The 23,221-nt window shown below is 42.0% G+C and overlaps 1 protein-coding gene across 3 annotated transcripts in view; it reads left to right on the top strand.

Annotated features, from left to right (window-relative positions):
* Positions 1 to 2,367: 2,367 nt before the first annotated feature.
* MAP3K21 (mitogen-activated protein kinase kinase kinase 21) overlaps positions 2,368 to 23,221 on the top strand; it is a 43,448-nt gene continuing 22,594 nt past the window's right edge. For all 3 annotated transcript variants that reach the window (XM_035323218.1, XM_035323217.1, XM_035323216.1), the window contains exons 1-2: positions 2,368 to 3,189; positions 20,916 to 21,096. In XM_035323218.1, coding sequence (XP_035179109.1) covers positions 2,415 to 3,189; positions 20,916 to 21,096 — 956 coding nt within the window. In that variant the 5' untranslated portion in view covers positions 2,368 to 2,414. The remainder of the gene's footprint in view (positions 3,190 to 20,915; positions 21,097 to 23,221) is intronic.

The raw sequence follows: 23,221 nt of genomic DNA, 5'->3' as shown, positions 1-23,221 counted from the left end.
ATGCCGGGGGCCCGCGGATTCTCCCATGGTGCCCCGCGACGCCGAGCATCCCGCCCGTCCCCGCCCCGCGCCCGCCCCCGGGATGCTCCGGGGGGGCTCGGCGACACGCCCGGGGGGGGCCGGAGACGCGCGGCTCCCCGTAAGGCCTCGGCAAAGCGACAGGCGCCGAGCGGGGACGGGGAGGGCGCAGTCGTGGCGCTGCCTCGCACGCGTCTGCAAGGAGCGCGCCGAGTGCAATTAGCCCCTATCAACAACAGGTTCGCTGCGTGACAGCTCACGCGGGTGGTTTTGCTGAAAAAAAAATTGCTTTCCGCCTGCGTCCTGACAAGTGAAAACATTGGCGTGTACACCTCCGAAAAGCAGAGATGGGTAAAGAAAGGCGGAACTGAAAAGCTTCTTCCAAACTTTCTCCTGTTTTTTTGAGACAGCTGTCGGGTGTTATTTGGAAGCCCCAGGTGGCGAGGGCTTCACTGGAGCTGATGCAACATTTGTGTCACATTAGGGCGATTTGTCCTCCCATCCTCAAATCCTGCCACTCTCCTCCATCTCTTGTTCACTAACGTTGCCACCGAGCATTTTCTGCTGTATGGGTACTTGCGGGTACGAAGGGCGCTGTCATTTCCAGCCCCGGGCACGTATCCTGGCCGTAGCGCAGCTGTACAGCACTGCAGCTGCAGTGGAGTGACGAGGATGAAAAACGTGACCGCAGACTCCTCGGGAGAACTGAGCAGCGACCTTCACCTTCAGCAGCCTGCATTCCCTTCTTCTCAGCGACGACTCCACTAGGTGGTGCCATGGGAAAGGTTACAGGAGCCTCCTGTCGTCCTCTGTAAGATTATTTCCATTATTAGAACACCTAGGGACAGCAATTACATACCCACATCCTGGGGTGCTCGGTGCTGCAGAAGCAAGAAGCATGACCCGAGCGCAGAATGACCCGAGCGCAGCAATTGCTCGTGCATAATGGTACTTCGGGGAGCAAATTTCGGAATAAGAGCTCTAAATAAATATTTAAACTCTTTGCTGTGCTGCAACCAATACCTCGCCTGACCCAAAACATTCCACAGTTAATTAGTTCCTGCAGATTCCTTCGGATAACAGATAAAGTTCAAGGTGGAATTTGTGTGGCAGAACGCGTGTATTACAACATACTTTATGGCTTTTATAATAAGGCAAATATGCAGATAAGGAGAAGGCTTGCAATTATCTCTCTGAATAGCTGCAAGGCATTCTCTTATATTAAAGGAAATGGGAAAAGACTCGATAGACACGCTGGTTCTGCATTCTTTCTTTATGGTTAGCACAGTTCAGTAAGTCACTGTCTAATTTTCCCCTTTTGTGGAGAGCTGCAGACATGGTTTAGGCTGTGGGATAAAAAGGAATTTATTAACTTTGTGTAATTTTAATTTTTGCATGACTATTTTGGAACCTTGGGATATCCAGTTGCAAATTTTGTGTTTACGGGCACTACTCGGGATGCGGGTTTTTGTGTGAAAACTCAAGCGGCACTCATCACGTCTGCTAATTCTACCCGGCGATGTGGTTTGGCACCTTCCCCAAGCCTCTTCTAGCCACCTCGGTTTCCACCTCTGGAAACCATCCCTTGGCAGCAGTTGCATCCAGGGCATCGGGCTTGGTGGGACAAAGCAACCGGCTCCCGAGATGAAAACAAATCTCGTTCAACTCTGAGACGCGCTTCCCACAGCGTTGGTGAGGAGACAATGCGTCCCCGAGCCCACACACTTCCTTCAGGCTTCCAACAAAATTGGTGCTTAGAAAATGTTTTTTTCCAGATGGGACCTGTAAAACCTGGACCCAGAAATAGCGGGTGTGGAGAAGGTGCTGTTTCCAGGCTTTTCCTAGAGAAGCGGCAGGGCCACGCGGGGCCGAGGCCCTGTCAGGCCTCACAGGGGGGGACGCTGAACACGGCTGGAGGAGGAAGCTCGCTGCGTGCGAGCCACCCGTCCACCCGCAGCGGAACTAGGGAAGCCGGGTTTCCTCAGAACCACCTCGGGCTTTATTCGTGAGCACCGCACACGACGGAGGAGCGGGCAACCCGCTGAGGGGGACCACGCTCCCCTTCCCGACCGTTGGGGCCGTTAACCGCCGCCTCAGCCGCGCGCACCCCTCCCACCCCCCGCGACCACCGGACCGTCCGCTCCACATTCTCCCCCCCCACGTGCCTCCCGCCGTCCAATCAGCGGCGACAGCGCGGGGAGCGGAGCGGCGCCGCTCCTCCCGCCCTCCCCGCTCGGCGCTTGCGCGCTCCTGGGCGGCGGCGGCCGGGCCCCGCCCCTCCCCGTGCTGTGCCCGCCCCTCCCTTCCCCTCCCTCCCTCCGCGGCGGCGGGGCGGCGGCAGGTGGGGATGCGGCCGGGCGGGCGCCCCGCGGGCGGCGGGGGCTGAGCTCGCTGCCATGGCCGCGCCGGGGAGCGGCGGCCGGGAGGAGCCGGTCCCGGTGGCGGCGGCCCCGCTGTGGACGGCGCTGTACGACTACGAGGCGAGCGGCGAGGACGAGCTGAGCCTGCGGCGGGGGGACGTGGTGGAGGTGCTGTCGCAGGACGCGGCCGTGTCCGGCGACGACGGGTGGTGGGCGGGGAAGATCCGGCAGCGCCTCGGCATCTTCCCCGCCAACTACGTGAGCCGCCGGCCGGGCACTGGCGGAGGAGGAGAAGGAGGCGGAGGGGAGGCGGCGGCGGCGGCGGTGGGGGGCAGCCCGCCCGAGATCGACTTCGAGCACCTGCAGCTGCGGGAGGTGATCGGCGTCGGGGGCTTCGGCAAGGTGTACCGGGCTACCTGGCGGGGCCGCGAGGTGGCCGTGAAGGCGGCGCGCCGGGACCCCGACGAGGACATCACGGCCACGGCGGAGAGCGTGCGGCGGGAGGCCAGGCTGTTCGCCATGCTGAGGCACCCCAACATCATCGCCCTGCACGGGGTGTGCCTGCGGGAGCCCAACCTCTGCCTCGTCATGGAGTTCGCCCGCGGAGGGTCCCTCAACAGGGCCCTCGCCGCCGCCGCCGCTTCCTCCTCGTCTTCCTCGTCCTCGTCTTCCTCCTCGGCCGCGCCCGGGGCTGCCCGCATCCCCCCGCACGTCCTGGTGAACTGGGCGGTGCAGATCGCCCGCGGCATGCTCTACCTGCACGACCAGGCCATCGTCCCCATCCTGCACCGCGACCTCAAGTCCAGCAACGGTGAGTCCTGCTGCCGGATGGCCACAGGCCTCCGGGCATGGCACTGCAGTCGCTTGCCCACCAAGCTGGCCTGGGCACAGTTCCCCCGTCCCACTTCTCCCAGAGAGGTGTCACAGCCTGGGGGACTCTGCCAGTGCTGTCCCAGAAGCTGGCTGCAAACCCAGCCGGGTAGGTTGAGGAGAAGAAGGACTCGCTGGAAAAATACGCGGAGCAAAGTCCTGGTCTCTCGGGCGGGAGCTCGCTCAGAAGGGAAGCGGGATGCAATCTTTGCACAGTCACGGCTGCAGATTCACGAGACTCCTTTGCTCGCTCGCACACGTTTGGTACTTCTGCTTTCACAAGACCTTGGCTTACTATAACTTCTGAAGGCAGGTTTCACAAAGTTATCGCTTGTGAACACTTGCACGTGTTTTGTTTTACGTTCTGTGTTTCTAGCTTTGATAAAACTCACCTGCATAGGGAGCGTTGACACAGAAGAGACAGTAGCTTAAAAACAGTAGAAACTTTTGTGCTGTTGCCAGGTTGGCTTTCAGCCTCTGGCATGGACAAGAGCACCTGAAAGAGTGAGGGAGTTACTCAGTTCGTGCCTAGTGAATCCTTCATCCAGCTGCTGGAGCTGAGACAGGAGCATCTAAGAGAGTTGTGCTTGAACAGTGGTTCGCTGGGATAGAGGTGTTTATGGCTTGCCATTACAGTTGTTTCAAATTAGCTACCAGAAAGTAGAAATCGTAGTCCGTACAGAAATGGCTGAAGCAGTCTCTGCTGCCTTTCCTTTTTGTTCTGAACAGCCCAAATGTGCGGCAGTGTTACTTTTTTTTTTCAGTTGGGCATCCTTAAGTAGTTAAGTCAAAATGAAAAAGCTTCATTCAAGTTTGAAGCACTTTGTTTAAAAGGCTTTTGCAGTATGCCTTGAAGGTCATCATGCATGGGTTGTTAAGACAAGGCTCAGTCATGGGACTGTTCCCGAGAGTACTTTCACTATTTGTTTGATAAAGAAAGGACCTAGCTCAGCTGTATTTGTGGTTCTGTTTGTAGTGCAAGATGATGAACTCCTGGAACATTGCTTTAGGACCTGGCAGACGTCACGACCAACGCCTTAAATCATATGCAGCTGACAGCAGGCAGCTTGTGTCCTCCTAGTTTGCTGCTGTGCTCAGTCTGAGCTGTTTCTCCTTTCGTATGTCTGCCTCTCCTTAGACAGAATGGGTTGCTATACGCTACCCTCCTAATTTGACGGTGGCAAAGTCCGTATCTGAAATGCATAACCCTGTGGTTTAGCATAGCGCTTAGAGCTGAGCTGGTGACTGCTGTGAACTGATTACCATTATCATCTATGTGCATGTAGATAATGGCAGAGCATTTTAAAAATGTGCTTTTAATTACAACCTCAGTATACGCGCTTATTCACTTCTTTCATTATTAACCACTGTTGCACATGCAATTAACTTTAGCCACTTAGTTTTCTCACCCACGTTTCTTTATCTTGGTGAAGCTTGAAGACAGCCTTGATCATCCACCTAAAAGATAACACTGGAAGTCAGTAGGATGCTAGTGATACTGTAGTCATTACGTTCAACAATTTTAAATGAAATTAAAACGACTGCGAGTCCTGACTGTGTACTGCTACATCCCTTGTCCTTTCATCCAGGATTTCACTTGGTTCTGTTACCATCACCTTTTCCAGCCTTACATGCTGGGAGTAGAAAGCTGCAGAGGTGACTGGCTGACTTGCCTGGCATGGATGGCAGCGGCTTAGCGATGGCTGTAGCCACAGGCAGGGCTCTGCTGCAGGATCTGGCTGCTCATCGCTGCTTTCTGTGGACTGCTAGACGTGGGGTTCAGTGCTCTCCATTAGGTAATGCCAGGTACTGTGCCAACATGTCCATTTCGTGCTAGCTTACTGATTTCCACTGAGAAGGGATTTTTTCTTCCCTTGACAAGAGATTGGAAAAATGAACTCCCTTAATATGGTGTGCTACAGGATGCTCACCAAACTCTTTCACTACCAAATAAGAACTATGTTTTCTAGCCCCTTCCATCAGTGTATTTGATCCAGAAAGGATATATGTCTGGACTTGTGGTTGGAAGGCAACAGACAAAGGCAAGCATGTGATTTCTCTCCAAGCCATTTCCAGGATTTGGGATCTGTAGGACAGTATATCTAGTGGTGTTCACTGACACCAAACTGACACGACAGTTTAGAGAAGGTGCCATAGTCTTCATAGTAGTAATAAGAACAGCAGATTTTTATTACTTATATATCTTAGACATTAGTGCCCAGCTAGGTTAGTATACACAGGTTTCTTTGGGGTCCCCTTAGGAGATGGGAAAAGGTTTTTGTTTCTGTCAAAGCAATAAATGAATACACATGCAAATGTTTCCAATATTTGGAATAAAAACTAGCAAGGTTCATGAGGGCTGAACAAGGGATTAAGGGGGTAACTCCTGGCTTTTGTTAGTATCAGAGTTTCCTCAGTTCTGGAGTTCCTTACTTAGTGGTTATTCAGAAGTAGACAAAACAAAGATGTAAAGACCACTCAGCTTTTAATAGGTCTGATGAAATTAAATATAGTAAGCATAGACGTGGCCATTAATGGTGATTTGCAAATTAGTTGTGGGTGCTCTATAAAAACTTGTGCAGGTGACAAGGTGAGAAGTTTCTCTGGAAAAGAACAGAGTCTATTTTGAGAACATAGTCTATGTCTTCCTAATAAGCAGTTCTTATGTTCTTAGATATAGTTTACAGGTTACGGAGATGATCTAAAAGAAGGGTGAAAAGGAGAACTTTACCTATCCAAAGAAAAAAATTAAAGGAAAAACTGAGGTTTTCCAAATGAGCATTGATAGTCAAGGAATTCTGAATTAAAGAATAAATTGAATGAAATACAGGTATCTTAAGCTGTGAAAAATACAAAAAACTTGAACATTCTTAACTGTATCTCCTAGGTACAAGTATAATCTCAATTAAGTGTGCCAGTTGATCATGAAGAAGTTGCTTTACTGAAAATAAAATCACTCATGTACAAGACTGGATGCTAGTAGTAACATGGGGATTGTTTTGGAGGGTTGCACTTCTCAGTGGGTTTGCTGACTCTTTCAAAGGGCAACTTTTTTGTTAACTGGGGTTGTTTAGAGACTTGGTGCCACCTCTTCTGATGCTTTTCTTGGAGTTTGAATAAAGCTACTGGTATGTTCAGGTAAAACGAGCTAGGCTTCACCTTCTGAAATGTAGCATAGAGAATGCAGAAGTTTGTGGTTTGGGGATTGATTTCAGATTGTGCAGTACTTCTGCCTAAAAAATGTGTTTTATCTCTAGTACAGCAGCTTTGTGTACTTGCAGAAAGCATTACAAAAAGTTCAGAATATCTTGGTTATGGCATGGACACATCCATGAGTACAAGGTAAAGCACGAAGTTGATTAGGTGCGGATTCAGTGTACTAGCATAATACTGATAAGTCCTCTGTATTAGTTTGTTATAGATGGGTATGAAAGGAAGGTTTGGTTTGCTGTGACTTCCACTAGTGCTTCCAGAGTCCCAGGGTCCACTGCAGTCCTCGCTTCTCTGAAGTGTGCTGTGTTTGTATTGCTTTTAGAAACGTCAAGAACAGCTTGATTTGCAAGGATTATTGAATAAGGCTGTGGATGTGACAGTGCTAATGAAAGCAGTACTTGAAATCTGAAGGAATCAAATGTACAACAATAGCGAAACTGCAACCGGACAATCCACTTTAATGTAGCATTCTTCAAACTAATCTCGTGGAATAAATTTGATGAGGGAAGGTGTACTGGAATTTGAGGAAAAGCAAGGACGAATAACCTCTGGTTCTTTGTTATAGGTTATTTACAGTGGAATTGCTTGCATCTTGCTGCTAAAAACTCCCTTAAAATAAGATGGAGATGTTTTCAAGAATCTGCAACATCTACTTTCCCTTTAACTTTATCCAGCAATGTTATGCTAGCTGCTGGGTGAGGGGATGAAAAGCTTTACATCAAATTTCTATTTGGTATCTTAATCAATTTTATTCAGAAATCATTGGGGTGCATAATTTGTCTCCTGGCTCTGTTTTGAAGAGGGAAGGCTTGTGACATCACAAGTAAAGCTGTAAGGATTGCTTATACATTAGAGTGCTTGAATATGCAGTGTCTTCTAAGGAACAGTTACGAAGAAAAATCCAAATGAAATTATTATAGCTGGTTCTGGTAGTTTTGAGGGAGAAGAGGACTCTTTTCTGCAGATTCGAGCTTCAACCCAACTTTCTATGTCTGGAAATAAAGTCCCAAGATGTCTTCTAATGCCAGCAAAACTTGGAGTTGTTTCTGTCTTTAGCCATGAGCCAATTACTGCTCACCTGATATATTATGTTTTTTTTTTTTTTTAAAGTGGTTTTGAGTTTTCTGTGGGCATGTGCTCTCCATCTCCCTCACCTCCCTGTGATGCTCTCAGTCATGGTAGTTTTGCTCCTCTGCTCCCTGGGATTTTCTTGGTGTCCCTGCTGGGCTAGCCATAGCTGTCACAGGGTACGAGGGCCTTCCTGCTGCCTCCTGTAGCAGCCTGCATCTGCTGTCATCAGTTTGAAAACACCTCGTGTAGCCTTGCTACCTGCTCAGCTGGCAATTCTGGCTGGCATCTGTCTCTAAGGTCTGGAGGGGAAAGAGCATTTCTCTGGTGGACTTGATGGATGTTCCTGTTCCATAAGATGGCTGACGTCCATGAAAACCCAAAGGGACCTGATGGCTCCAAGAACATGGCTGTGCTTTCAGTATTTTATCTGACAGGCAAATAAAATAGTGGGGCCAAAAGTTACTGGGGCACGGGGGAAGGACCAACAGATTTTTCTTCAGGAATGCTGGCATAAAGAAGACCCTTAGCGCACAGGTAGTGGTCTGCTGTTCCTAGGTCACGTGCTGGATCGTCCTCTGGTTAGGAAGATGCTCATTATATAGATACTTCTGTAGATGCTTTGTGAGCCACTTATTTGTTAGCAGTTTAAAATTCTTCTGCCTTAGTGTTCAGTGCTGTGCTCATATAGGAAGTCATGGTAATTAAATGCTACTGTTCTTAATTGCTTAAATTACATAAAGCTTAGAAACTGTTCCAGGTATACCAGCTTCCTAGCCCATCTGTATGAGCTTAAGTAGCCCTGCCTTGTGCTGTGCTGTAAAGATAATGCTGCTGCATTGCAACAGAAAAAACTGGTCATGCATCCTGGATATGTGGAGCAGGAAGGAGCTCTGGTTTTAGCAATCTTGTCTGATTAAGTATTCTTAAAAAATACCCTCGTGCAAACTGTAGGATTGCCGGATTTCATCAGCTTTGAAAACAGCATCTCTTTCGAAGGTTATGAACTATAAAAGTTAGCGTGTCATTGAATTCAAGTTCGTTTTTCTCTTTGGTATCGTTGTATCGATTGAAAGCGTTCTGCTTTGTTTCATAAAACCTTGCTCCCAGTATTCGATGTGCTCTGACTGTTGTAGATAGGGATTTTATTTTCTGTATTTTTAGAGGACCTGATGGCCTGCTGGGTTCTGTGGGAGCAGCAAAGGCTTAGCAGCCTTGAGACACAGTCTATCAAAAGAAATGTTTTGTGTTATGCCCATTACATTTTCACTTGATACATTTACTTGCCGCATGTAAATACCTTCTATCTTTTGTGTTCAGAAAGAGATACTGGAATTCAAGAAAGAACGATTTTAAATAGCTGGTTACTGTGGCTTTCACCATCTGCAGTAGAAATAGCTAGTGCTAAAATGTCATAGAGGTTAACTTCCAGCTGAAGGATGTGTTTTGGCATTTAAAAATAATAAACTGTTTCTTTCTCTTATTTGGTGTTAAGATTCTGCTCCTTCAACAGGCAGTATAGTTAACAAACAATAATGCTATTTTGATTTCATTCTGCATCTCACTTGGTTCTTCATGGCTTTCTCCTCTCCCTGTCTATTTTCTATTTTCTGTCTCCTGCTGTAAGACACCAGATGAGCTGTTTTACAGCTGTTGAAGTCTTTCTCCTCCTGCTCCTTGTTGGACTCCTCCCTGGGAGGATTCTACAAGAGGCTCATTTGGGCCAAGGTTTCTGGAGACCTCTTGTTGCCCGGCATGGGCAGTCACATCCTAGTCTGCATCTCGCAGATTTTCTGATTTTTTCTGAAATGACTGTTTTGGGGGTGGCATTACATTTAGAGATGCAGGACTTTGAATAACAGTGTTTGTAATAAATACCAGTATATTAAAAAGGACTTGAAGCATTACGTAGCTGGATTATTTTTTTTAAAGCTGGTGCCCTAGGATGTGGTCGCATACCTACCTGTGAAATGGTACTGAGCAAGCAACTCATTTCATTAGAAGTCAGTGGAAAAACAGGCAGCTTAATAGCTCCCATATGATGTTGAAATACTTGTACAATTTTGTTTGTTCCCCTAAACACTGGGAAAACAAATTTGCATGATGAGTGTAATGTTTGTGCGAAGAGGTATTGTATTAAATAAACATAATGCAAAAATGTAACTGAGATTTGGGCGTTGATAGTGTTAGCCAACGTTAGAAACATGTGAGAGGTAACTGAATTTTCAGTTCCAGCTGTGTTTCTCCCCACCGCCTTTTGGGTCTGCAAGCACAGTGCATGTGTTTGGACCCTCTGACTAAATATTGTAAGTTCATAGTTATGTTCTGCAAACTCAAAAGAATGGAGAAGTAACACATCATTGAACTGAACTTGAATGTCGAACGCTATTTTGTGGTTTCTTTGACCTTAGAAGATAATGGCTTTTTGTTTGCAGCCTTTTATTTTTCTTATCAGAAAGCATAAACTTTCTTCTAAACATGCTTCAGTGTTTCAAGTTTTGTGGCCTTGTAGAATGAACGTTTGCAAGGAGTATTTGCAACATGGATGACTTCTGCCCTTGATTTTTTTATTTCTGATTATCTGTTTAAATTTGAAACATTGAACCTCAGTTCAGTGGTCTTCAGTAGTAATGCTTATAAAAAGTGCAGTGATTTGTTTTTTAAGCTTTTTTTTTTCTTGTTAGAGGTAAAATTATGGCATTGAAGTCAATAAAATTGTAAATGAAAGTATATTGAAGACCAAATGACTTATCTGTCTATGGTAGCAGTACCAAACTAATAACTGGTGTCATAAATTTATGTTCCTGGTTGGACTGTTTAGAACTAATTTCACCATTTTTACCTTGCTTCACCATGTTACCAGAGCTTTACTCTAAACCAGTAGCTGCCAGTAAATGGTTTTATAAATTTTGACCCACTTTAGTGCCTCTGAAAGTCATGGGTTTATATATAAAACAAATTTGCATATAAGTATAAATAAAAAATACTGTATAATGTCACCACATAAGTATTCTTCCTGCCAGGTATAACCTTTTTTTTTTTTGTATGGGGTCATAGCTCCAGTTAAATCAATCCTAGACATGCCAGTGTTGGCTATATAATCATGCTTTGTTCTCTTCATAGCTACTAAAATCTGTGTTTTGGCAGGTGTGCTATTAACTTGGAGCTGATAAGCTGGCCCTCCCTCTGAAAAATGCAGGAGTAAGTGCTTTGTTTCTGTGGTTTGTTATAGGACAAAGTAACTCCTGGAACTGGATGTATTTTGGTCCTGTATGTTTGGGTTGTTTTTTCTCTTTCTTTTCTACTAGGATTAGATGTCATTGTTCTTCCTGAAACTAATTGTATTTCTTTTCTCCTATTGTATTATATAAAAAGGAAAAGTTATCATTTTAAACTTGTTGCTGAATCTACACTGAGACAAAAGAGTGGGTTTTCCCTTCCATTTTCTCTTCCCAAGAGAAAGAGTGCTGCCAAACGTGCAAAGTACTCATTTTAAATTACACATTTTGCCTTTACTATTAAAGAAGATTAGAGCTCTTGGAAACACACAGTTGTGAGAGGCTGTTCCTCAGCTCTCAGAAGAAGCTGCAAGGATTTAACAAACACTTGTTATATTTTTTCTGTCAAGTTTTGTATTTAGAAAAATAAAGAGGTGGGCTCAAAAATTCTTTTTTTCTGATTTATTTTGAAACAGGCTGAGTTTAGCAAAAAAAAAAAAACAAAAACCTCTTTCAAATGTTCTTTAAAATAAATTGCTTTAATTCTCAGATGAAACTGACAACCGAAGTCTCAGACCTTTATGGAATGTAGGTTATTAAAATCTCTCATAGAAATGACATTAAAGGGGTTTCATTTGAAGTGATGAGTTTCTCAGGGAACTCAGTGACTACACTTGACAAAGTGTCTACAACCAGAGTTTGTTTGGATTCTTGGACTAATTTTTCATAGTGTAGGCATCTTCAAAGGGAGAGGGAAAAATTATTTTGTCTTGAGTTTATTCAGCTGATTCTTTTCAATAGTAAATTTCATCCAAGATGATTTTATAATAGAATCCAGCTTTGCTGCTTTTTCCATCTTTACACCTTTGAATAAAACTAGTTGTAAAAGAGTTGGATCTACTAACTCTGAAATAGATGAGGGACCATAACTGAAGAGGAGTTTAAGGTATGTATTTTAGTGATAGCTAGTTCTTACAGTCTTGTTTTTGACATCAGCCTACACCCTTATACTTCAGTTTGGTTAGTAAGTCACCTTTATAGATAGAATGTGTTTTGAGTTGATTTATTTTTTAGTGTGTATGTCTATACATTTACTTAAAACTTTTCTAACCAATCTTTGATTTCAAAGTGGTACTTTCGTGCATAAAATATCCTAAAACAAGCACAACAAATGCAACTTCATACGGGTCACAAAAAGTAAAGTAACAAGGAAGTACATAATTGACAAGTATAATGTGTTACAATCAGGAAAAGTATGTCAACTATGTAAATACTTCCATGTATTCAGAAGCTGTGTATTTTCCTGATTAGCTTGAAATAAAATATATAGCAAGTGATCTTCTATTTACTGGAAGAAAATCTAAATCCAAAAGAACTTTGAATTAAATATTCTTGCTTTTTAAAATTAAGTATTGAGCAGGTGATTTGACTAATGATAGCTAAGTTAATTTGTTAGCTTGGTTCTGAAGAAAGGTAACCTCTTGCTTCTGGATGTTATTTCTGAGATTATAAACCTCAGCTGCATTGGCCTTCTGAATTTGGTATGTTGCATAGCATGCATTAGTTTACTTTGAAGGGAATGTCCAGGTCGTGATTTTGGAGTAAGGGAGGTATTAGCACATTCTCTGAAAATTTATTTTGGAGAAAATGGTACCTCATGAATTAAGTACTGTCTATGACTCTCCTTTTGCAGTTTGAGTATAATAGCTCTGGTTTGGCCTTTTTTTTTTTTTTTTTTTTTTTAATAGGAAGGAATTGCTTAAGAAAAATAAAATAAATTATTCACTATTTCCTAACAAAGATGATTATCTTTAAGGAATGCATAATCACCCACTCTACTTTGTAGAGCTTGAAACTAAAAGAATCCTATAGTCAGGAATGACTGATTTACCACCAAACTATTGCTCCTAGTTGCTCTTAACATTTCTTTCTAATCTCCCTGCATTTTGGTCACTGTTTTTATTGCATAGCTGCCTTTTATAAACTAGTAACAAGCAAAAAAGAAAGACCTTAAAAGCTCACTTGAAAACAAAGTAATTGATGTATTTCACATAAGTATGGAATTTGCTGGTAGGTACAGTGTAAATGAGTGCTGTGAGTTTTAAAAGTAAGCTTCAGTGTAGACTGATTTCTATGGAATTATAAAATTGTGGAGGAATTGCTGTAGTGAAGTAACTCTTAAGTGCAAAATTTAAATAGAATTAATCCTGGTATTTTACTAAACAAAGAACTTGAATGTTTAGTGTACAATCTGCTTTTTTTTTTTTTTCCTAGTGCAACATCCAAATCCTCCATTTTCAGAATTTACTTTTTAAACTGGTAATTATTTGAATGTCTAATTATAAATGCTTGTTACCTCTGGTACTTCCTCTTAAGGCATAACAGAAATTTCTGTTTTGTGTTGCAGAACTATCAGAATAGCAGGTAAAGTACAGATGGCAGGCAGGAAAATAACTCGCAGCATCTGCGGTGTGTGCCAATAACTTGTTAAAACTCCTTCTTTCTCTCAAGTTTCCATTTGCCCAAAGTTGCTTTAATAATGGTTATTAAAGACGTGAAGGGGAAGCAAAAAAAATGGTGATGCAAGGTATGTTGCAGCCGTTGAAATCACTTCACTCCTCTCTCTTCTCCTTTCTTCCAGACACTCAGGCGAGTCTTTGTCGTTCTAATGGTTTGCCTGTTTTTTTTGGTGCCACATGTCCCTCTATGGGATATGTTTTTCTTATGTGGTTGGTGTGTATTTGTAAATCCTTGCTATCAAGGACATTTTCTGTCAAGTCAAGTCTTGTTTTGGCTTTCCAGCTGGGAACACTTTGTTCAGGACTTCTTAAATATATGTTGGCTTGTGTGAGGTAGATTTTTCTTTTTAAGCTAGATGTTTTTAAATAAATATATTTAAGAACAAATTATTGAGCTGCTTTCAATTCAGTATGAAAATTAAGAAATTATTAACTTCTTAATTAAAGAATGTATGTAGCGACAAGGCATATAGGATAGTGGAGCACAGTATCCTTATAATCACAGAATCATGGAATGATTTGGGTTAGAAGGGACTTCAAAGACCTCCCAGTTCCAGCCCCCTGCCAGGGGCAGGGACACCTCCCACCAGACCAGGTTGCTCCAAGCCCCATCCAGCCTGGCCTTGAGCACCTCCAGGGATGGGGCATCCACAGCTTCTCCGGGTAGCCTGTGCCAGGCCCTATAAGGGAAGAATTTCTTCCTAATATCTAAACTAAATCTACCCTCTTTTAGCTTAAAATCATTACTCCTTGTCCTGTTATTACATGCCCTTGTAAAAAGTCACTCAGTTTTCCTGTAAGCCTGGAAGTTGAGTGCTGGAAAGCCACTATAAGGTCACCCTGGAGCTTTCTGTTCTCCAGGCTGAGCAAGCCCAACTCCCTCCGTCTGTCTTTGTAGCAGTGGTGCTCCAGCCCTCTGAGCATCCTCATGGACCTACTCTAACAGGTCCACGTCCTTCTTGTGTTGGGGGAACTCAGCAGAATGTGGTACTCCAGGTGGAGTCTCACAATAAGAGGTAGAGAAATGCCTCCTGCATATGTAATCTTTATGTAAAGGATGAAATTATTTTGCTCATGGTGAGCTCTAAACTTTATCCAGTGAGGTGATCACAATCGGACTGATACTGGCTGCAGAGGTGAGGGGCTTAGCTCCTAACAGTTATATTAAGAACTCACAGGAGAAAAGCAAGTTGTCTAAGAAGCAGTGCTGTGTAGACAAATGTATCACCTTTTGTATGCATTGAAGATGTCCTGATCAGTTAATGCTTTCACACTGATAGTTAATTTGCAGTTGAAACACTCAGTAGAGCTGGACATGGCATCTACAAACAGTGCTGAAATTTTAATTTCAAATTGCAATTGGAACCAATTAACAGCTAGAAGGAATGGAGGTGGGTCTCTTAATATTGACAAGGTAGTGTGCTTTATAAGCTGAATATGCAACATGATTAATAAAGATTTATTTATTTATTTATTTATTCTTCTTGTTAATTCCCAGGTAAAGATACAAGGTTGCCCTGCTGGTTTTGATACATGTTGATTTAGTGAATTAACAGGAACCGGATTAATTTACAATGAGATGGAGAGGGAACTGACTGGGGGCATGGGGGGACAACAGTAGCAGCATTGTCTACACAATCTTCACTTAGAAGTGTATACTGCGACCTATTTATTTTCTGTTTTGTATTCTTGAAGAATGACTTAATCGGTGTTAAATATAGTGGCATGTAGGCACTCAACCTGTAATCATATTAACTTAAATAGCTATAATATTAAATAGTTTATATTTGCAAAAAGCATAATGAACTTTTCAGAGAACTGTGGATAAATTGGCAAGACAAGGTGGCAAGTAACTACTAATTGAAGAAAGTAAGATTGCTTAGCACTGTATTCTTAATAGCAACAAAACAGATGCTGAAGAGAGTGTAGTAGAAACTACAAAGAAGGTAAAGAAGATAGGAGTAATCCAAAGAAGTAGAGCATTTCAGGTTATTTTTGTAAATCTAAGCATTAAAAGTGCATCTAAGTTTCCTATGTGTGTTTAATCCTTTGACTTGGCTTCTCTAAGAATGCCTTGTTTAGCACCTTAAACCAATTGTGTAACCCAGAACGGTCTGCTGAAAGTGTTGGAATGCATTATGAAATTAAAATGGATTTAATTGCATAAGTCTTTGGATTTCAAGAAGCTTGTCAAATTCGAGATTGTATTAAATGGGAGCTTTCAGATAGTTAACAAGGTTGGAGAAATATAATGATCTATGTTTAGTAACAAAAAGAAAACTTAAGACTGTAGGAAATAACATTAAAAGAATAGTGTTGAAGATCTTAGTGCTAGGTGGAAGTTTCCTGGTTATGCTGCCAACTAAAAGGTCTGTCCAGGCTTCCCTCAGGCTTGCTTTAAATACTGTTACTTAAACTACATGAATTTAAAAATAAAAAATAAAAAGGGGAGAAAGTGAGCTTGTTGTGTCGAGTTATGCTTTAAACAAAATGCTTGTGATTAAACAAATGGTTTCAATTACTCTTTAGAGTTTCAGCTTAGTACTGGAGGTAGCACTGGGGTTGTTGCCCTAGGTCTGAGTTTGTGTGCACCCCAGGAATCTGACTTGTCTAAATATGCTCTTTCCCATTATTTCTTAACCACTTACAGCCAGTCTTGTAGCCAGGAAGTATCTGATGGCAGTAATACTTGGTGCCTTCAGAAAAAAAAGACCTGGGTCCCTTCTCCCCATTTGTGTAACCAGTTGGTTCCTCTCATGTTCTTTGTTCTTTTTTTAGCATGTAGCAGAGCCCTGCGCCAAACTTTCAGTTCTCTTTTCCGTGGAACACAGCATCTATGTCCTGCCTCACACTTTTTTTTTTTTTCCTCAGAAAGATTTTCAACTCAAGCTCACCAAAAAGAGAGTAGAGCAGAGAAAGCAGCTCTTGTTTAAATGTGGCCAAACCTGGACTGCCACTTTGTGCATCTCTAACTGTTGCTGCTGTGGTTCATGTCTTACCTCTTGCACTCAGTAGATCAAAGCTAGCGTTATCGCTGGAGGTGAGCGAGTTTCAAGATAAAGCAGAGAAAAGGGGGGATGCAGAAAAGGGAATTGGTGAAGGGAAACAGAGAGAAGACTGGGTGCATGTGGGTGGAATGTTACTGGGACTTCTGCCTCCTTTTCAAGCCTGAATTCTGTTCCGTTCCTGATGGATGACAGCTGTATGGGAACAATAGTGGTTCTGTGGAGGTGCTGCCAGTCTATGTTTAATTGGAGAAATGCTGAGCTAGCTGGTGCTTTCCAATTCTGCAAGTCCAGTTATAAAAAGTACAGAACAACTTATCTGCATACTGCTACACCTTGAAATATTTGCAGTATGCAATGAGTAGAAAAAGACTCCAGCTGTAACTATGATAATGCAGAAACCAAGTGGGACAGTTTTAATGGAATTGGTATTTTAGCAACCAGGTTTGACAGGAAGATTGTCAGATATTGTGACTTTTTTGAGGAGCAAGCCAGAAGGGGTTGGTGGGAGAACCGAAGCAATATCTTGGAATCTGGTATGAATCTCTCACCTCCCCTGTAGTTCCAGTTATAAAACTAAGTTTAGTTATGAGCATGCGAGTAAGATGGGCTGGGCAGGGCACCAGGGAGAGCATGGTATTGATAAGAGCACCGATGCTTTAGACCTGCATCCTATTTGTAGACACAGCTGATTTCTGTTCTCAGCCTTGGTTTAGCATAGTGAAGAGGACAAGCTCTGCTGACTTATCTAAATTAAAGGTATTACAGGCTCCTAATTATTCTGTTTTCTGCATCTACCCCAGTTTAGGTTACTGTTGTTGAACATACATATGCAGTTCTAGTCATCCAGTATTTCACGTGAGGTCTTATGCCTTGTACAATTCTAATGATACTTCCCTTTTTTTAGTGCCTCTTAGAATTGCATGAGCTACTTCTGCAACTCTGTGCAGCTGCTGTTTTGGTTCTGCTTCTGTTAGCTAGAATAGCCAGACCTTTCTTCTTCCTTCACCTCTGCTTTATAGCTGTAGAGTTAGGTATCGATCACTTCTACCTTTGTGTGTTTTTCTAGCATGATAACGTGGCCTTCCTCGGAGTGGGGAGTATTTTCTGACTTTGCTGTCCATTCTTGACGTGCACTTTGTATTTTTCATCAGATTGCTAATTGGCACGTGAAGCAAACTTGCTTCCTAATAAATTCAGTGATGACTTCTTTTCATCTTGGTAACTAACCTGTCTTTTGAGATCTTCCTTTATATGGCACTTGTGTAGAATTATTTTATTAGTTCTTACTCTGTCTTTATGATTAAACTTCGTAAAAGGCCCTCACATCTGCTCAGGTCTGCTACCTTATCCCTCTCTTAAAAACTATTTAGCAGGAAAAAAGGGAATTAGCGTGATGTGAGCTGTCTGTAATATAACTGCTGTAATTTTGTTCTGTTCTGTATGCCTCAGTGTCCTTAATTATTGTCCTGAACTAGCGTTCTTCAAAGTCTATTTCAAAATGTCATTTAAGTCAAATTAATGTCTATAGTTGAGCAAATATAGATCTTTACTTTTATTCTGTCATAGACTGCCATAACTTTACAGAGTCATAAAAAGAATTGATGGTAGATGTACATTTTTAACATTAACCCTGCTCTAAGTGGGGCGTTTGACTTTGAGATCCATTTCAACCTAAAATATTTCATAATTCTGTGAGCTACTTCCTTTAGTGATTTAGAATGAGTAATGCTTGGATTTACAGTTTTTCTTTAGTAACGTTAGATAGCTCAAGAGTGTAAGTTCTTCTTATCTGTACGGTTAATTAGAAATCATCTAGGGATGCTGTTACAACCCTTGTGCCTGCTTGCTGCACTGTCAAAAAATTCTTTAATTCTTAGGACATATACTATATCATAGCCTCCAATTTTAATACTGCTCAGCCATGTAGCATTTGTATTTTTTCATTTTTCTCTCTAAGGACTTTTTTGCATTTATCTTCAACCTATTGATTTATATTTCATGGAATTATTGAAAATAGCATGCAGTGACATCTCTGTTCCCCAGCTGTAAATAGTTCTGGGCACGTGCTGTTTCTTATATTCAAGCAATGCCTGGTGTATGGCACCCAAACCTCTGGTGCTGTGATGTGAATAAATTTATTTTCTTCATCATCTCGCTGCAGAAGGGCAAAGTCATGATGGACGGTGTGTTAAACTCAGAATTGAGTTGAAAACACTGTAACCAGGAGGAAAAATATGCAGCTTTAAAATATTTAGTTAAATGTTTATTTCTTTCTGTAGTATGTGTGATGTTTGAATAACAATCCGAGATATTAGTGTGACTGATGCAAAGCGTTCTTACCACATCTGACTTAGTCTCCTTCTCTTAGGTTTTGAATCGTTTGGAAATAGTCACAGTCTCTGGTTTTGCTTGTAAAAGCCTGAACTTTACTCTTTGTGGAAAGCATCAAGTCTGAAAAATGTTAAGCTAGGGAGTGCTAAGCTGGCTGTCTCCTAGCTCCGCATCAGAGGTGCGCAGGAGCCTGGCAGGATAACTTGAGGGGTTTGGAGGAGTGGTAAGCGGGGGCTGCGTGAGCCGGGCCAGCCCAGGGCTGCCCGAGTGACTTCGGACAGACAGACCGGAGGCTGGTGAGGGCTGTGAGGCCGCAATGGACGAGGGGCCGAAGGCTGCCATGCGGGAAGCAGCACGGCTCGGCTGTGCTGCCAGGCTGTGTGCCGTGGGGCTGCTCGCCGGACCCCGCAGGAAACGGAAGCACGGCTTGCTGAGGAACGTGGTCCCTTCCTAGGATGAAACCTGGCCGTCGGCCAGTTATTACCTGTTGCAAGACTGACTGTTTTTGGTTTCGGTCACATTGACTGACAAGGAATGTCAGGAATTCTGCTGAGCATGTTTGAAATGGAAGAGCAAACAATAGGTCTTTCATTGAAGTATAAAAGTTATAAAAACTCATGCATGAATTTAGCCTGTTCTGGAGGTGCTGGCTTTGAGCTCGTGGTTTGTCTGTACCATTTTGGCCTTCATTTCTTCCACTCTGTGTTAAGAAGCTTACTGAAAACAGAATGTGGGCTGTCTTTTTTAATCTGGATTTGACATCATTTTTCTGAAATGCTCGTAAGAGTGCAATTAATCTATACCAGTAAAAACGATTTCTTGCAAATGCAAATATAGGCTCGTCAGTTTTTCCTCTGCAGGGCAAGGTCATTTTTCATCTGCTTTTTCTTAGTGGGTTCCCTTGAACTGTGCTTTGCACTCCATACACTTGTAAAACACATGCATTGCTGATTCTTCTTATTTGCAATTCAACTTATGATCTTTGGCCCAGGAGATCATTTGAGCAGAAAATTAAAACTGAGTTACTACCGTTGATGGTGACAGAGGCACTGAATATGAATTACAGTTGTACTGTGTTAATGATTCCTTTGCACCTATTGGTACCTATTGACTTTCTCTTCGTCAGCTCTAGCACAGTAAACCCATTCTTTCCTTCTAAGGCTTTTTTAAGAAGCTGTATTACAGCGTTGCCAATACTCTTGGTTTAAGATGGTGAGTACACAAGCTGTATGAGATAGCACCAAAAAGAAAGATAATTTGCCAATTCACCTTGAACAGGCATGAAGTTACAGTGGATATAACACAATATGGATTTGATCCAAGTCCAGGGACTTGCAAGCTAACCTCCCTGGTATAATTTCCCAACCTCTAGTGATCTGTGGCCTGGGGATTTCTTGAACCTAAACTCCTGTGTTTTTTTTTTAATGTAATTGCTCTTGATGGAGTTGTCTCTTGTGAATTTGTGTAGGTGCCTTTTAAATGTAAGTGAAATAATAGTATTCACACACTATGCCAAAAATTCCAAAGTACACCTACAGTGTTGTGTGAACAACTGCCGCGTGTGTTTGATTCTTATCGGCTAATTTTGTTTGATGTTGTCCAGGTCTCGTGTTGAGAAGCTGTGAACAATTGTTACCTGTAGCTTGCTTCACTCCCTGACTGTTATCAGAGACTCTTTTCTCAGCTGTTTCTTTCCCCTGCTCACAAGCACCAGTTTATCAACCATCCCTCGTAACTGAGGGCACGCTTCTCGGAGCACCCCCAGTTGCATCTATTTGTGTCTCTCAGTTTTATGACACACTTCTTGAGATGATGAACCAGGATTGAGTGTAGCATTAGGGGTGTATTTTTAATGGTGATATACTGTTTCCTATTTTGTTGAGAAGAATTCTTAACATCCATCTTTGTTTTACTACTGCTGCTGTTTTTACTACTTCAGAATCTTGTTCCAAAGTGAATACAATTTTCATGGCCTGTCATCATCTGTGAGATGGTAGCATTCTGTGCTTTCTTAAACTTAAGTGCTTTGCTTTACATCTCTTTCCACTGGGTTTCATATACTAGCTTAATGTGTACTCACACAATTGCAGAAAGTGCTCATGACACTGTAGGTATTTCTCCCTTTCATTGCTCATAGTAGGTTAGAATTATCAGTAACCTTTTTCATTTTTATATAAAATTGCAGTAATTTCACAGCATTTATATTAAACAGTTATTTGCAAACTTCAAGTTGTATGTGAAATTAATAACAAGACTAGATATGTTGGTTTGATTCCAATTCAACTAATTTACAAACTCCATCTTTTGCAGTTTTGTTGCTAGAGAAGATGGAACATGATGACATTTGCAATAAAACTTTGAAGATTACGGACTTTGGTCTGGCTAGAGAATGGCACAGAACAACCAAAATGAGTGCAGCAGGGACTTACGCGTGGATGGCTCCCGAAGTTATCAAGTCCTCCCTGTTCTCTAAAGGAAGTGATATTTGGAGGTAAGAAGTTCGTCTGTTGAAGACCGTGTTCAGCAGAAATATGTTGATGGTTTTGGATGAATTTTTATTTCATTTTTTTTTCATTGGTTGTTCTAAGTTACTTTCTCATTATATAGCAAGTATAGCTGTTTTAAGAAAAATATTAATATCTCAGCCTGTACTTCACTTCATTTACCTGTGACTTACAAATTTGGAGGAAGGAGAGGGAAAATAAGCAGAAAAACATTTTTTAAGGTCTCATTAAGAGAAGCCTTTTAAAATACCTGTTGGTTAAGATACTCAAGTAATCTATCTGGAGTATTAATATAAAATGCTCTTGATATACTACTGCATGATCAGTTTCATAATGGTATGTTTGCTCTGTATCAGATGTCTGAAAAGTCTCATTGTGCATAAAGAAATGCAACCAGCCAGCTACTACCTTGCCATGTCTGATAAACAAAACTAACTGACAGAACTTTGCCAGATGTTAACTGAAATTAGTGCTGCTTTCTAGGAATCTAGAACATGGTTATGCATAAAACTAACCAGATCTGAGTTTTTATGTTCATAGGGATTTTACTTCCAGTAACTGGAGTGAGGAGAGAGTGTTTTCACAAAACTGTTTTAACCTACTGTATAATTTGGAAAGTGAGGAACTGCCTATGTTAAGTTTTTGAATTTCTCATTACAGACATTATGGTAGATCATTAATAAATAATGTCTCTCAAAACTGATGCTATTTTTGAGTGGTGTATAGGAAACATGTATCACAGAAAGGTGATATAGACTTCAGTTTCAGTTTAGTTTGTGAATGGGGAAGAGTTGTGATTGCACAACAGGCTTTAAAAGCTGCAATGCCTCACCCTGAAAAGTCTGCATTTCTTTTTTAAAATGGTTTCTCTGTGAAGGATCTATGGTAGCTATTTAGGGAAGGAGGGGAGGACTTTAATCTGTTTTTTTATGCCTTTTATGCATGCTCAGTGTTGTATAGTTCTTAAACAGAGTCCTATTTTATGTAGATGCCTGATATTCTACAATATGAAGTAATACTTCTGGTATTCTCAGGATTATTCTGTATCTGCACTGCTGTTTCGTGACAACCATTTGTTTTGACCTGATTTTTCAGCATGTTGTGTACATCAGTCTGAGTTGATGACCAGTTGAGAAACATCATTGGCTTCATTCTTTTTTTCCATTCTTTCTTCCTTTTTTCTCTTTTTTTTTTTTTTGTGGGGTGGAGGTTGGGTGTAGGCGTTTCCCTAATCAGCTGTATTCCATGCTTAATTACAGGTCCTGTCCAGTCTTGTTGCTGTGATTTTAGGTATCTGAGGGGGTATGCTTTGGTGCAATTATTTTATATTCTGCTGCAACATTAGTTTACATTTTTGGAACCTACAGTATTTCTCTTCTCCGCCTTCTCTCCTGCACGCCTCTCTTGTAAAAATGTAAGTATTTAGTTCAATGATGGGCTTCTAACAGGAGAGGTTTTTAAGTATAAAGGCTCTGTTGTACAGTATAGTTTAGTCCTCCTTGGCTTCTAAAGATTTTCTGCTTACTGCACCTTGATCTATTCTGTTGCTTACCTTTACTCTTTCTTCAAAAGAAAACCAAATAATGAATGTTGTAAATCTTGTAATGCTCTGGTTATGGGAGTGTTTTTTATTTTAAAACACATTCAGGTTATAAATTTAAGTCTGTGTCTCTCTACGGCAGTAACACATACTTTGTGAAAGTTCTAAGAAGTTTTACATACTGAGTCTCCAGAAAATGTCTCTATGCCTTTTAATAAAAGAATAAAAAAAAAAAAGGCAGGGAAGAAGTCATGAGCAGTTGAGATGGCTCACCATGATTGCATTTGCATGTAGGCTCTCAGAATCAGCCAGTGCTGGGAATTATTAATTATTCTGTCAGTGTTTTCACGCATAGTCTTCCAGGCAGCATTTTCTCAGGTGTCATCCTAAGTAGCAGAATGGGTGCTTTCTAGGCCCTGCATATGTATCCTTTTGCTTCCCAAACCAGAATTATAACTACTGTTTTTATTATTTTTGGTGTATAGTTCCAAATTCCCAACGAAGAGTTCCACTCCTTCACTCCCACCCCTCCATCATTTATCATGTTTTTCAGACTTGGTATGTCAGTCTTG

Source organism: Oxyura jamaicensis, chromosome 3 (assembly GCF_011077185.1).
Source record: "Oxyura jamaicensis isolate SHBP4307 breed ruddy duck chromosome 3, BPBGC_Ojam_1.0, whole genome shotgun sequence".
In the NCBI taxonomy this organism is placed as follows: Eukaryota; Metazoa; Chordata; class Aves; order Anseriformes; family Anatidae; genus Oxyura; species Oxyura jamaicensis.
Note: the sequence above shows the minus strand (reverse complement) of the source record. Positions and strands in the feature narration are given on the sequence as shown.